We start from the raw sequence: 16003 nt of genomic DNA on the forward strand, positions 1-16003 counted from the left end.
CGTTACAAACATACAACGGAAAGAGCACTATATAGAATCATATACCTATAAATAAGATTTTCATTGATAGAGAAAAGATCCAAGTCTTACTGAGAAAATACACTATTATCATTATTTCTTGCTTATTGTCACGTTTATTCTTTGGTCATCAAGCTTTCATTCATTCTTAAAGATTAAGAGCTACGCAATTGTTGTTCATAAATATTGGAATAAGTTTACTCTTTCCTTTTATTTATCTATTTTTTATCTATTCTTTATCAATAACTAAGAAATTACTTATCTTAATCCTTTTAAATTATTACCAACTGTAGTTAACTTCAGCACAAATTCAACTATTTGAGTTAAATACGAATTTTGACCCAAACAGTAGGGACTTGAAGGGGAGTGGAGAGCATTACATGAAATTATTTATGCCAAAACAAATTCTTGATTTGTTCATCTAAATTAGGAGATATGTCTTGCATGAAGTATGTAGCAACCGACAGCTACATCTATTGGTTGCCTAATCTTTAGTTTTATCCCATTTCATTGCATAAACAACTGACAACCTCTTCTTTACGACGGATATGATATCCGATTTTTTTAATTGTAGTATTTATTTTTTAGAAGAGAAGAATTGCATGATTTGGAATCTCCAAAACGTGCTAACAAGCTCCTAAAACGGGTGATTTGTAAAGAAGAGAGTACGTTTCACGATATTTCGTTAAAATAATACATGTGGATGCAGTTAAATTGTAGGAGTAATTGATAATTTTATATGCTTACATATTTTATACGGTTAGCTACACTAAATATCCTTTACTATGACTCAATTACGGATAAACCCCTGTATTTTTAAATCAACCACTTATACCCCTTTATGAAAATTGTACACACCCCTATGATGTATATCCGTAACTGAGTCAATTGTAAAGAGCTTAACCCTAATTTCTTTTAACTACTAGAGCTTATGAAACTTGTTCTTCGCTTTTTCATTTAGTAAATAGAGCGTAGGTACGGAAGATATATTCTGCACTAAGTAGTTTGGAGGTCTATTTGGAACTTTTAGCATTGAATCTCAAATTATAACCTTGTTCAATAGAAAAATATTTATCTGTCAATTTCTATTAAAACTACTTTCACTAGTGTATATTTTTAAGGAAAAACAAGGTCACTATGATTATAAGCTTTTCGGCGAACTGGCAGCAATACCTGATTTTGCGCAAAGCTTGCCTTGACAGTTATTGCGGTTGCAAATGGGCGCAGAATACTTGCGGGAAAGGTCTCACTTTTCCTTTTTATGCCTTACCAATAAACGAGAAAAACCGTTTAGTCTGTTGCGTATAAAACCAGTTTTACTTGCCTTTTGGTTTACCCCTCATAATGCCATTGCCCTTCGTTTACTTCAAACACTCATAAGGTCCATTCCGTCTGGTCCAAGAAATTTGATTGCGCTGGGTAAAGTTGACAAGTTTAGTACCACCTCCAGCCCAATATTTCTCAATCACAATCATATGACGAACCCAATTACATATGGTGCCTATAAAGTTGAAAATATTAGTACCACCTCTATTCCATTTTAAATGTATTGGCATACATAGGATTAGATTCAAAATAAAAGATAATGCCTTTTTGGTCAAGAGTTCAAATTTGCCCATTTAAACATTTCGATTAAAAAAAAAAGCCTCTATTAAATCAAATAACGCAAATTTTAAAGACTATTGTTGTTCGAGTTCATGTCTTTGTGAACTCAATGCTCCCGAGCTACAAATTAACATTGTTTCGGTACCAAAGATTGCGACTTGAACGTTTAATATTTTTCTGGCCCAGTTTGCATCATACAAACGAATTGTCTATGCACAAAACAAAGAGGTGAAAATGATAGGTGGGGCAGAGGGTGGAGGGTCCACAGCACAAAGGCCATGATCAGTGCTCATGCAAGTGAGACAGTAGCTCCGATTAAAGATCACATCATGGGATATGTGCAGTGCATTGTGGCAACCACATGTTGGCATGTTCTTCCCCAAATATTGCATGAAGGCAACATATAATTAAGTAATTGATCCTATGCTATACTATACTCCTACTATTGGCTTTCTTTATTAATGTAACGCGCAAGTTTGCGGCTAAAAGGCATGGGATTTCCCAACTTGCATATAGCCTCGGGACCTTTCCCTTTGCAATTTGCATTTCTGAGGATTCTCATAAATCAACTTAAGAAAATGACGTTTTCAAGAACAACTAATTGAATAAGATATCATGTACCAATGATTTGCCTCTCACGTGCTGTGTACCTTATTTCTGGTCTAAACAATCTGTTTCCAACTGTTGAAAAGGAGTATATCGTCCCATTTTTTAGGCCTAAGCGCCCGCAGAAATTCGAGTTTTTCCTTTCCTGTTTCAGTTCTTCTCCTCTGTTCAAGTAATAATATATAAATTAGACCCTATTGACTATTGTAACAAATCATGTGAAGATATGGCCCGTCAACTTTCAAGATATTCAGCTTTATGATTCTTAATTCATAAAAAAATAAAGGACCAAGCTTGGGCACAGTATTGGGATTAAGGGGTCCGCTGAATCAAGATTTTTTTCATCAACGAATTCAAAATATAAGAAACTATAAGAAATACATATACTAAGAAGTCGAGGGATTTAACATTTACTGTATATATGCAATCTATTTTTTGATGAGCGGGGTCTGAATGAACTCCTTGCCCTAGCTCGGCCCCCGTTTGCTAACTCTGTTTAAGGAGCTTGAACCTGTTCCGGTGTTCACTATAAGGGCCAATCAAATACTACATCTTAAATTTCTCAATTCAAACTATCCAGTCGTTCCTTTTATTTTTCTAGTCTCTTTTGTTAACCTTCAAATTACAAAACGCAGACCTTCCTTGACTTTTTCTCAGTTTGAAATTTGAATAGAGTACTTCAATACAACTCCCCCTGTTTCAAAACAAAATGACGAGCTCCAAGAACAAGGTCATTTTCTTATTTCTAAAACTAATAATAAAGTTTTTATAATTAACAACTACACAAAAATAATTACTCCATCAATCAAAAGTTTTTTTTTTTTTTAATTTTTTTTTTTTGTTTGAAAACCGTAATAAAATATTTTTAAAGTATCTTTCCGAATTATTACACTGCCATTCTTTTGGAACAAAAAAGTAGTAATAATTAATAAAGAAACAAAATATTACTGTAAACTTCAGTGAGCCCCAATCAAACTTGTTTCATGTAGAATGTCATATCATCAATATAATTGAGTTCTGTTTTATATACGATGAACTGTACAAAAAAATTGAAAAATTTGGCCTAGACTATCACTGTTGTGAAAGAAATTAAAAAAAAGAAAAAAAGAGCTGCTAGCAAAAAATTCTGCAGAACTCTGGAGAATCTGAATTAATCTCAGGCTTCTCTATACCTAAAATTTTACATACTTTGACATCATCTAACACTGACCCAACCATCAGCAGCAGACCAGTCAGATAATTTAGGTCTGGTTTCACCCACTAATAATTCTCGCAGCCTCTCAGCCGGCTCTGTGGACCATGACCCGCCGTTATAATTCATCAATTCTTGAATTGCCGGCGAGGGCAAAGATGTAATTGGACATGTAACTGTTGATTCAGCAGAGTCATCAGATACCCAGTCTGGGAAATCAAATGGGCACCTAGGTGATGTTGTGGGGGTTCCACTCATGCATCTTTCGTCATTCAATGTAACAGTGTCATCTTGATTAGCAATAAATGAATGTTTTAGAAGCATCTCAGCCGTCCATCTTTTTCTCGGGTCCTTTACGAAGCATTTTTCTAGAAAATCTTTTCCTTCTTCCGATAACTTCGCTGGAAATTCAGGTAACTCATCACCAACTCCAATTTTCATCAATAATTGGGTCAAGTCTGTGTATTTCCAAACTGGTACACCAGCTGCCAGCTCAGCAATTACACACCCAAGTGCCCAGATATCGGCGGGAGTGTCCTGTTCGCCGGCGGTAACCATTTCCGGCGACATGTAAAGTGGGGTACCCCTCAATTCACATCGCAAATTATCATGTGATTCGGCTCTCTTTGCCAAACCAAAATCAGCGATTTTAACTTCACCATCTTCGCCCAGAAGAATATTCTGCGGTTTAATATCACAGTGGACATAGCCACACTTGTGGATATAGTGTAGCCCTTTTAATAAGGCCTTGGTGTATCTCCTGATTTCAAACTCAGGCAACTTACGATCACCGGAATTCTTGAGTTTTTCCGATAGAGCACCACCAGAGGCATACTCCAATAAGACATTGTATAACTTTTCGCCGTTTTCGTAGGTATAGCTGTCACTAAGGCAGTTGATGATTTGTGGACAACCTTTAATCTCATCCAAAATTAACTTCTCGTTCATAAGAGTATCTGAGAGAGAAGCTGAAGATGATTTGACCACCATAACTTGAGTGCTCTGGTTTCTGGGTACTGCTAAACTGACTCTGCCAAAGCTTCCATGGCCTATTGCTTCACCTCTTACCCAATCCATGGCTATATTTTTTGTTTTGTTTTGAAAATGGAAGTTTCTTGAGCAGAAATTTTGGTAGTTTAGGCTTTTCAAATGGAAGTTTCTTGAGCTGATATTTTGGTAGTTTAGGCTTTTCTGTTATAGAAGGAAAGAAGATATCAGATGAAGGAGCAATTTACGTCGAACTCTGTTTCACACGGCACTTCTATATATAGCGTGGGAAATTTCTTTACTTTTCCTTTTTATTTCAAATTGTATTTTCGATGTATTAATGTTCACACAAGTATATTAAATGAATATATGCGCCTATGGGTTTTATCATTAATAAATAGTACAACTTGGAGGAGTGGCAACAATAATAATAATAATAATAAAAAGAACACGTGATAGGGAAAGGATCTTTCTTCGTAAGTTATCTAAACAGTTTACAACTTTGCATCAATTTTAGAATCCCGGTCCAATGTATCTTGGAGCCCGTTCCAATGTATCTGGGAGCCCGTTTGGATTGACTTATAAGTTGCTGTGATATGTTTAATTTTTTTGAGTATTTAAATTTGATTAGTTTTAAAATATTTTACGCTTAAAATAAATCTAAAAAAATAATTAAGCTCATTTATCTTAGCTTATCTAAATCAACTTATAAACTAAAAATTTTTATAAGCAAGCCTCAACTTATTTTTTTCGACTTTATAACGCTTTTTTAAACCCATCCAAACAGGCTCTTGGTCTATGTCAGCAAGTCAATATAAAGGAGTTAAATTAAAATCATGATATTTTAGGCTGAAATAATATCGAAGTGTGAGTGTGTTTATCCAAATGTGTTGATATTCAAGGTAATAATTTGGGTTACGGTGACCATGTGGATCAACCCTGATAGTAATAATCCAATAAAAATCAAAAGTGAAAAATACAGAAAACACAGGTTTTGGTGATAGGATTGTTGAAGAATTACTACAAAGGATTTTACAAAATATTGGAATAATCTTCTGTAATTGGTTAATTAGGTGGCTTAGACTGGTCAAGTTCTTACAATATTAGTAGTTACAGTGACTTTTTTTTTTTTTTTTTTGCTTAGAGCAGTGACTAGTGAAACGAATAATATGAATGTTTCGGAAATTGTGGTGTTGATTTTTCTTTCATGTATTTTTACTATAATTCTGCATCAGAAATGTGAGTAGTTATCCGTTCTTCTCTTAATTTTGCAAAATCTAACATAATATTTGACCAAAAAGAGTTTTAGCAACGTGTTTTTTAAGGTGTGCTAGATATTCTTAATTTTTTAATTACAAAAGAAGAAGCAAAGATCTTTTCCATTTACGTACTAAAATTGAAAATTGTAACCCCCCGAGAATGGGATGCTGATGGTTATGAAAAATGCCACTTGTATTTTTTTTTTTTTTCAAGAAAAGAACGTACCACACACTATTCACGGTCACATTGTGAACATCCCAATCAACAAAATGCAAAACAAACCGAAAGAGGTCTTGATCAATGGATACAACATAGAATAAGTTGGTATTCAGAAATTGAATCTTCTCAAAATAATGTACATGAATGATGGCTAATTGGTAGTCCAAAATCAGAGAATCTTTTACTCTTATTATTTATTTTATCGCAAAAATTAGCCACCACTCGTCGCAATTCACAACCTTTTCTACTCTTCATTGCTCTAGTGCCGTCATGTTACTACTTTCTATTTTACTAGCTATACTACTATTTGCACGTCCATTTCAATATTGCAAATTGCTGGCGTTTCACTCCTTCACGGCTCTAGTGGATAGTAGTGTTCTATACTGTTACTTCCACAATATTTATTGCACTGCAAGTTGCGTTTGACTATCTTAAACTAAAGATTAACTCCTAAAAAAGGTATCGGTCCTCGCCTTCATTTGACGGCGGAAGCTATTACAATTCACCAGTTGCTTAGAAATCTGGACTTGAATATTCTTTGGGTGGTTGTGGCGCGTGGGTGAGTTGGGTTGGGGTGTGCGGCGGGGGGGGGGGTGTTCGTGGTAATATAAATTGTCAAATGTATCTAGTCAAACAACTCAATGATGAACTCCCCCCTCATTTCCCCACCGAAAATCACATGAGTACTCATATTATTTGAAGAATTATGCAGCCGACAGTTTTATAGCACTCCTTCCGTCTAAATTTAAATGTCTTAGTTTGATTGGGCTTAAAGTTTAAGAAACAAAATGAGATTTTTGAATCTTGTGATCTTAAATTAAAAATGTGTGTAGTTTTTTAAATCTCGTGGTCTTAAACTTGTCGGATAAAATCTTGGAATTGGAAACTTACTAAATATATATATATATATATATATATAAAAAATGGGGACAGACAAAAAAATACAAATAAGAAATTTAAATTGGGACGAGGAGAGTAATAGTTTATATTGGTTGCTAAATCATTTATTCGACTTTCTTTTCCCAGGTGGATGTTTGAAATTTGGACGGATTATTGAATTTAGCCAAAATTAGGGGGACAGATAAATAATTGGGATAACTTCAGGTGGTAAAAAAAAAAAAAAAAAAAAAAAAGAACAATAGCAAAGAAATAAGATGCGATTGGCCAAAACAAATGAAATTAAGTAGTTAGCTGTAGAAATTAGGAATTTGGAGTATGAACACACGATATCACAACCATAGTTCATGTGAAAATAATTAGTACAACCACGCTCCCCACATGGGTATCCAATCTAGTTAAATCGTAGTACTAATATTATTAAGAGTAAAATGCCAGCAGATTAGGAGCATGTTCATGTATCGGGGACTACTACGTTAATTGTTTTCCACTGCTAGTACAAATGTACAATGATACGAACTCGAAAGGATACTTAATAAAATATAATAAGGATTAATTAATTGCTACTTACACTAAGTTATTTAATTAACTTTGCTTGTACAATGATATGAACTTAAAAGGGAAAAGGAAAAAGAGAAGGTCAGAAAGAATATAATCTGCTTTGCGGCGTGCCGGCAACAGTACCTGATATTGCGCAAAAAGGCACAAAATGTTATGCCTTAACCAACAATAACAAGTGAATACTGCTTGATTGTATCTCTTGCGTATGAAACAGATTTCCTTGCCTTTTGGTTCAACTGTCCAAATGATATTCCATTAATTCGTTTTCTTTATACAGATAATTATAGACCACGTTCATTTCTTTTGGATTAAGAAATCTGAATTCCCTGAATAATGTTTCTGGATTTTTTCTTTCTCACTTATAGGGGGTTTACCAATTACATAAGATGCGGATAAAAGTTGAGAATCTTAAGATCTTTTTCTACTTATAATGGCTAAAGTGTGTGATCGATAACCATTTTATTTAAGTTATTAAAGTGTATTTTTAGTTACTTAATTATATCTTCAACGCATTTCATCATGTGCTGACTTAATTCTTTAGTGAAATTCGAACTCCGAACCTATACCTACTCTAATACTCTGAAAGAAATATGACACTTTAAAAAGGCAAATTTTAGTCAAAAGTTGTGTTTCAATACCACTAGTGAGTCAGAGAGTGAGTGTGATATAAGGATCAGATAATAAATTAGAATGAGTGTAGTGCAGTGCACTGTAAGTCTGGAACAATCACAAGTTGGCATGTTGCTCCCCAAATTTTGCAACAGATAATATTTGATGCTATAAATCAACCAATTGGCTTCTTAATGAAACGCATCTCGCTCGCAGTTTTGGGCGAGCAGTTTTGGGTTTCCCAAATTTGCGTCATCTACCGGTCTTTTCTTTTGCAATTTGCATTTATGAGTATTCCCATTATCCTTATAACTATAATTATTTTTTTATTTGATTGATTTTTTTTTTTAATTTATTCAGAATATTAAAAGTAATTTTTTGTTTTTACTTGTCTATTCTAATAAATTAGAATTTCTTATTCTGAATTTTACAATAATCATTAAATAAGTATTTCTCAAACTTTTTTAGAATTAGTAGTGAGATTTACATTTTTCAAAAGCATGATTAATATGAATATTCAAGTGAAATAAATACTTAATAAATAACTGCTTAAGAATATTAAAAAACAATAATGGAAAAAGGAATGGAAGAAATAGATATACAATCAAACCTCTTTATAACGTCATTGCTTGTCTAGATGGTTTTAAAACTTTAATAGTGAAATATTGTTATAAAGAATATATAATATATCATGGTGTGACGGGAAAAATTGGTTCTTAAAAAAAAACTTAGCTACTATAGATAGTAATAGATATTTAAAGAGGTCTGATGTACTAGACATTTTAAGAAAACGATTCTAGAGAAGGCCATGATTTAAAGAGTTGAGTTATATATCCTTATGCCTTACAGTTTAATTTTTTTTAAAAAAATAAAATTATATACTAAAGAATTAAACTATATAAATATTTTATACATATCAGTAAAAAGAATTTAAACTCCGATCTGAATAGTAACTAATTAAATAAAATTCAAAGTACTAAAGATTGGTTCTCTCTCATGTGCTAGTTGCTAGGAGCCTGTTTGGATAGGCTTAAAAAGCGAACATTTAAATTCTTAAAACAACTTATAAATAAATAAAAAATAAGTTGGGGTAGTCCAACTTATTTTTTTTAAAGAAGCTATTTTTTAGAACATAAATTTCTTTAGATAAGCTAAGCCAAATAGAAAGCGGGCCCAATTAATTTTTGGGCTTATTTTAAGCACAAAATGAGCTTTTTTAAAGTACCACCAAACACTCAAAAAAAACAAAACAACTTATAGGCAACTTATAAGTCAATCCAAACGGGCTTAGTTGCAACTTACCTTGTTTGGGGTCTTTCAAAGCCTGACAGAAGTATTTCCTAGTGTTGCAAATGAAGCTATACTTTATAATATACACAATACCAAAGCCGCCCACAGAAAAATCGATTTTTTCCTTTTTCCTGTTTTTAGTTTCTTCATTCATCCTTCCCAAGCACTATACACATCACACCTTTTTGAGACAATTACTATATGAGGATTTTGCCCATCCACTTCCAAAATATCAGCGATTTGATGTATATCTTTGAAAAGTAACGATATTGGGAACGGGGGAGTGTTGCCATTGTTAAAGGAGCATGAACCTGATTTATCACCTGCAGCTGCTTTCCCTATTCTGCTCCAATCATATCTTACTTCCATTATCCATTCATTTTCTATCTATTCCTTTAAATCAAAGCGGATAAAATTCTCCTTTGACTTTCTCAATTTGAATGCTTTCAATACTACTTCCTCTGTTACAAAACTTATGGTGTACACTAATTTTTAGTATATATCAAAGAGAAATATTGTCTTTATATATAAAAAAGTAATTTATTTTAAATTTCTCATTTCACTAAATGAATTATTGCTACATAAAATATCTTACAGTAGTTTTTTATCATAAATTTTTAAAAAGTTCATTTCTTTCTTAAATTATATAAACAATGTTACAGGACAGAGAAAGCAATAAGAAAATAACTATATGGTGTCTTAAGGCATAAGAAAATAATTATATGGCATAAAGTTTAAGAAACAAAATGAGACTTTTGAATCTTGTGATCTTAAATTAAAGATGTGTGTAGTTCTTTAAATCTTGTGGTCTTAAACTTGTCGGGTAAAATATTGGAATTGGAAACTTACTAAATGTAAAAAATAAAAAAATAAAAATTCGGGATAGAAAAAAAAAACAAGACATTTAAATTGGGACGAAGAGAGTAATAGTTTATATTGGTTGCTAAATCATTTATTCGACTTTCTTTTGCCAGGTGGTTGTTTGAAATTTGGACGGATTATTGAATTTAGCCAAAATTAGGGGGACAGATAAATAATTGGGATAACAGATAAATAATTGGGATAACTTCAAAAAAAAAAAAAAAAAAAAGAACAATAGCAAAGGAATAAGATGCAATTGGCCCAAAAAAAATGAAATTAGGTAGTTAGCTATAGAAATTAGGAGTATGGAGTATGAACACACGATATCACAACCATGGTTCATGTATTAGTTATGCATAAATTATTTATTTAAATGTTGGTTTGTTATATTAAAAGTTAATAAATACTGTATTATATACTCTAAAATTAAAATATTATATAAAAATATTTGTTTAGAAAAGGAAAGTATTTAAGTGGGAAGTGATGGGGTAATATTGTCATTTTAACTTTTTATTCATGTATTAATAATTTCATCTTTTATCCCGCATAAAATAATACATAGAATCCCTCATAACTTATACATATATTAGTTATGCGGGTTTCTAAATTGCAAACAAAACGTCGTGCTAATTTTATACATGAATAACTTATTTTCTAACTAGCTACCAAGCACGGTATAAATATGCATAAATTAATACATGAATAAGCTTTTTTCTCTTTACCAAATGTTGTATTAGTTATCTGAGAGAATAATACATGAATAAGTGGTCTCTTAACCAGCTACCAACGACCGCTAAATACTTGGGATATTACATACCTGACATTTTTGGCTGGATATGTTTGCTCCAAAATTAAAACAATATGGTATATCTTCAATATTTTAAATCTGGGAGTAAAGATAGAGACTAGACAAGATCAGAAAAGAGAAACACGTTTTATCGTGATTTTTATGTCATTTATTAAACAAAACATTTTCTAGTAATATTTCCCATTCTTTCTATTCCTTGAATGATAACGAAAATAATGTTTCAAAAGAGAAAAACGTGGGGAAGAAATGCAATAATATTTCTTCATATATCAGTTTTATTATACATAGAAAGGGACTAAAATTTCACACGAGGATTTTTTTGTTGATTTCACTCCTTGGGCTTACAGTGAGACGCATTTTCGTCTATTAAGTATGCGTTTTGATAACATAACATGTTGAAGCTGAGGAAAAACTATTTGAATTTAGAAGTGGAAAAAAGAAGTTATCTTTGGATAGTTGTCGATTTTAGAGGGAAAAAAAAAATTGAAATTGAGATTTGTTAGTAAAAACCAAAAAGTTACATAAATTGAAATTGAGATTTGTTAGTAAAAATCAAAAAGTTACATAAAACATCACTTGAAATACACCTTCAAGATGACATAGCAACTGTCTTTCAGCTGTGCAAACGTGCAGGAGATTAATTCATTTGATATGGATATGAAATGTCAATTAGTATAAAATACCCTAATTAAGAGGAATAAATATCAATAATCAAACATTAATATATATCCTAATAAAACCAAGTGATGATCAGGGCTGCTGTTGACAAGGCAAAATAGTACTACTTCAAATTGCAACCAATCTTGGACTTCATCAGTTATCATATATTATATGCTTATTGAAGGGATTCGCTGTAACTGATTGAACTCAGGCTTTCAAAATCGAAGTATTGTATTGACTATAGAAAAGAATCAGTACTTAACAACCCGAGTCTTACAAAGTTGGAAATTTGCAGGTAATTAATAGTTAAAGAGCAGTGCGTTCATGCACATTTCCTAGTATTTGATTCACTATTTGACTAAAATTTCCTGCCTCATTCACATACCACGTGTTAAAATAAGCACATCTGGAATTGGTGAGAGGGGTAGATATCTTAAAGACCAAATATCACATGTAATCTGAACGGAAGGTGCATGGAAAGTATGGAACTTTGGTTTCTTTTTCCCTACCAACTAACATCAAAATTGTGTACGGCCATGAAATTTCCAAGTAGACAGCGATGTGACCGCGTTCAGAGTCCAAAATTATCTCAAATAAAACACGTGGTACCAGTAGCTACCAAACGCCCTCTCCCTTTCTCTTAGCTCCATTTTCCCGAGATTGCTGGAGGTGCACGTGTCTTATTAATGAAAAATTTAATTGACTAAAACAATTCTAACCATGATTTACATAATTAATAACTTATCCATAAATATATTTAAAATATTTCTCTCTCTTCCTATTTTAATATTCCATTTTTTTCAAATTTTTTTAATGATTTTTACATAATATGTTTTCCAAATATACAATTACCAATTGAATAATGGGGTCTATATTATGTGAATTATAATCATAATTGAAAAAAATAAAAACCAATTGAATAATGGGGTCTCTTTAGGGAAAAAAGTTTAAAATTAATCGCTAAAGAAAAGATATTTTACTGCAAAAATAAAATAGAAGAGAGAGAAAATATTTTAAATATATTTATAGATAAGTTATTAATTATGTAAATTTGTGTTTTAGTAATTAAATTTTAGTCATTAATTAACCCATGTCATGTCTCTAATCCAAGGTAGAATTAATTATTTTTAAATATACAAAACCCCAGTATTAGTTGCTCGAGGTGCTACGTGTCTTATTTGAAAGGTATTACTTTCACCGTTTAATTTCAACTTACGTAAAATCTATACAGAATCCTAAATTTTTTTAAGATTTTTAAAATATGTTGTCCAAAACGTATTTTAACATTTGTGTCACTATAACTATTATAAAAAAATATGGGTTTAAATAAGCTTTAATATTATATGCTATAAAACTTTTCATAATTGAAGCTTTAAATATGTCATACCATTTGTGTTATTATAAAAACTTCTCATAAATGATAAATGACATGTACAAAGTTAATTATTTTTAAATATACATGTGTCCCCTTTATTGGATGGACTTAGAGCCTGTTTGGATGGGCCTAAAATAAATTTATGCTGTAAAAATAAGCCAAAAAAAATAAGTTGGGGTGGCTAACTTATTTTTTGGCTTATAAGTTATTTTCATTTCCTTCTTATCCAAATGTGCCAATTTATTTTTTTTGACTTATTTTATACACAAAATGACTTTAGATGGTATAAAATAAACAAAAAAAACAGCTTATAAGCAACTTATAAGCCAATCCAAACGGGTTCTAAAAAATTGAAAAGCCTAATAAACTGGGATGGATCTAGCCAGTAGCTAGTGTCTGTTAAGGTATTCCTATATTTCACGCGGCACTATTATTATTTGTAAAACTAACTTTTTAAGGTTGAACTACGATTTTATAAAAACCTGTTGTAAATATTTTTAACATCGGTCCTTTTTTAAAGTTTTATAATATTTGATTATTAATTGTGTTATCACTCCAAATCACAACCATTCTTTTATTTGTATTTTTTATTTTGGAGGGAGTATTTGTTATGTCGATAATTGGTGTTCAACTTAAATGGATAAGCATGCGTATGTAGAGTCATCTTAATCAACTCTTCATGATAACCAAAAAGGTTGGTCAATTACCAAGTCTGATAAGAATGAGAAAAGGTAAATATAGTATAGTAAAAGATTAGGATTCATGCATGCATCCTGATTCCTTGTATTTGATTCAAGTTACGTTCCTCCCTCACATATTATATGTTATAATTGGAACACTTGTTGGAGGGGTAGGAATATGACATATACTATACTAAAATGTAAAACGACAACTAATAGGAAGGTGCATGGAATGATCGATACAGAGCCACGAAACTTCAAAATTTCGCACCGCTAACTTCCCGAAAAGACGACTGTGGCGACCTCGTACCGGGTCAAAAAAAAAAGTATCTCAACACACAGACGTGCAACAATACTAGTGGACACTGGACACTAAGCCAATTATTACCAAATGACGCAGTTTATTAGGAATAGGAGAGTGTTTTATCCCTTTGTTAAAGGAGGTGAACCTGCAGTACCGGTCTATTTCGGACAGAAACATTCACTATTCAGGGTCAACCAAATCCTAATTCTGTTTTATAACTGTCTCATCCTCCATTTTTATTCTTCTAAGTAACTTTTATTAACCTACAATTTACAAAGCGCAAGTCTTCTTCCTTTGGCATTCTCAATTTGATTACTTAGTACTACTCCCCTCTACCAAAAGGAATATGAGTTCAAAAGTACAATGGTTAAAAAAGGGAAAGTACTTCTGTAATATTTGGTACAAAAAGGTAATCAAATAAGAAACAATTTAAATATCTGAATGAACAACATTAATTTATTTTAGGGAGGAAAATATAACAATTGGAGAAACAAGATACTCTTTAACTGTACAAATCCCTCGTCATCATACAGAAATTCATGTCCTAATTTCGTCCACGATGTATCTGTTCTCTATGTACAAAAGAATTGAATAAATTGCCCTATCCTAATCACTAAAGTGAAAGAAATTAGAAAAAAAAAAATTAAAAAAATCAAAGCTGCTATCTAAAATATTGACATTATCTAACGCTGACCCAGCCATCACCAGCAGACCATTTAGATTCAGGTCTACGTTCACTGACTAATCCCCGCAACCTCTCCGCCGGCGATGTGGACCGTGACCCGTCACTCAAGTTCATCAATTCTTGAAACGCCGGCGATGGAAGAGATGTAATTGAACGTGTTACTGATGACTGAGCAGAGTCATCAGATACCCAATCTGGAAAATCAAATGGGCACCTAGGAGACGTTGAGGGGTTTCCGCTCTCGCAAGTCAATGTAACAGTGTCATCATCATAATCTTGATCAGCGACAAATGGATGTTTTAGAAGCATCTCAGCTGTCCATCTCTTTTTTGGGTCCTTCACAAAGCACTTGCCTAGAAAATCTTTTCCTTCTTCCGACAACTTGTCAGGAAAATCAGGCAATTGATCACCAACTCCAATATTCATCAACAATTTAGACATATCTGAACATCTCCACACTGGAGTACCTGTTGCCATTTCTGCAACTACACACCCAAGTGCCCAGATATCTGATGGAGTGTCCTGTTCACCTCCCGTTACCATTTCCGGGGACATGTACAATGGGGTACCCCTCAATTCACATCGTAATTTATCATCTTTCATGGATTCGGATCTCTTTGCCAATCCAAAATCAGCAATTTTGACTTGACCATTTTCGCCTAAAAGAATGTTCTGAAGCTTAATATCGCAGTGAACATAGCCACTCTTGTGAACATAGTGTAATCCTCTGAGTAAGGCTTTAGTGTATTTTCTAACTTTAAATTCCGGCAACCTATGATCACCTGAATTCTTTAACTTATCGGACAAAGCACCCCCAGAGGCATATTCCAATAAGACATTGTACAACTTTTCGCCATTTTCGTATGTGTAGCTGTCACCAAGGCAATTGATTACTTGTGGACAACCCTTAAGCTCATCCAAGATTAGCTTCTCGTTTATCAGAGTAGCTGAGCAGGAAGCGGAAGAAGACTTAACCACCATCGATGGAGAAAACAGAGTGCTCTGTTTTCTGGGTATTGCAAAACTGACTTTGCCAAAGCTTCCATGACCTACTGTTTCACCTCTAATCCAATCCATGTTGTTATTTAACAGAGATTATTTGCGCTGAAATTTTTGGTAATTTTAGGTTCTTCTGTTAGGGAAAATAAGAAGAGAACTTGCAATGAACTCTGTTTCACGTAGCTGACTTCTATATATAGAGTGGGGGATTCTATTTTTCTTTTTCTTTCCAAAATTCATATTTGATGGCTTTACTGAATGAATAAATTAATGATTACACAAGTGATGATGAAGACATGTGCGTATTTAATTTTGCAAGGTGTGCAAAATATAATATTATTAAATTAAAATAAAAAGAGCACGTGATTGTGCAAAAGATATTTCTGC

The 16003-nt window shown here is 32.6% G+C and overlaps 2 protein-coding genes across 2 annotated transcripts; both read right to left on the reverse strand.

The window, feature by feature from the left end:
- Window positions 1–3225: 3225 nt before the first annotated feature.
- Window positions 3226–4738, reverse strand: LOC132046855 (mitogen-activated protein kinase kinase kinase 20-like). The gene has a single exon (XM_059437655.1). It carries the CDS (start codon window positions 4496–4498, stop codon window positions 3425–3427), a length of 1074 nt encoding a protein of 357 aa, XP_059293638.1. The 5' UTR covers window positions 4499–4738; the 3' UTR covers window positions 3226–3424.
- A 9628-nt stretch (window positions 4739–14366) lies between these two features.
- LOC132048320 (mitogen-activated protein kinase kinase kinase 20-like) lies at window positions 14367–15794 on the reverse strand. Its single transcript, XM_059439225.1, has one exon. It carries the CDS (start codon window positions 15692–15694, stop codon window positions 14612–14614), a length of 1083 nt encoding a protein of 360 aa, XP_059295208.1. The 5' UTR covers window positions 15695–15794; the 3' UTR covers window positions 14367–14611.
- Between the last annotated feature and the right edge of the window lie 209 nt (window positions 15795–16003).

This window comes from Lycium ferocissimum, chromosome 2 (genome assembly GCF_029784015.1).
Source record: "Lycium ferocissimum isolate CSIRO_LF1 chromosome 2, AGI_CSIRO_Lferr_CH_V1, whole genome shotgun sequence".
NCBI lineage: Eukaryota > Viridiplantae > Streptophyta > Magnoliopsida > Solanales > Solanaceae > Lycium > Lycium ferocissimum.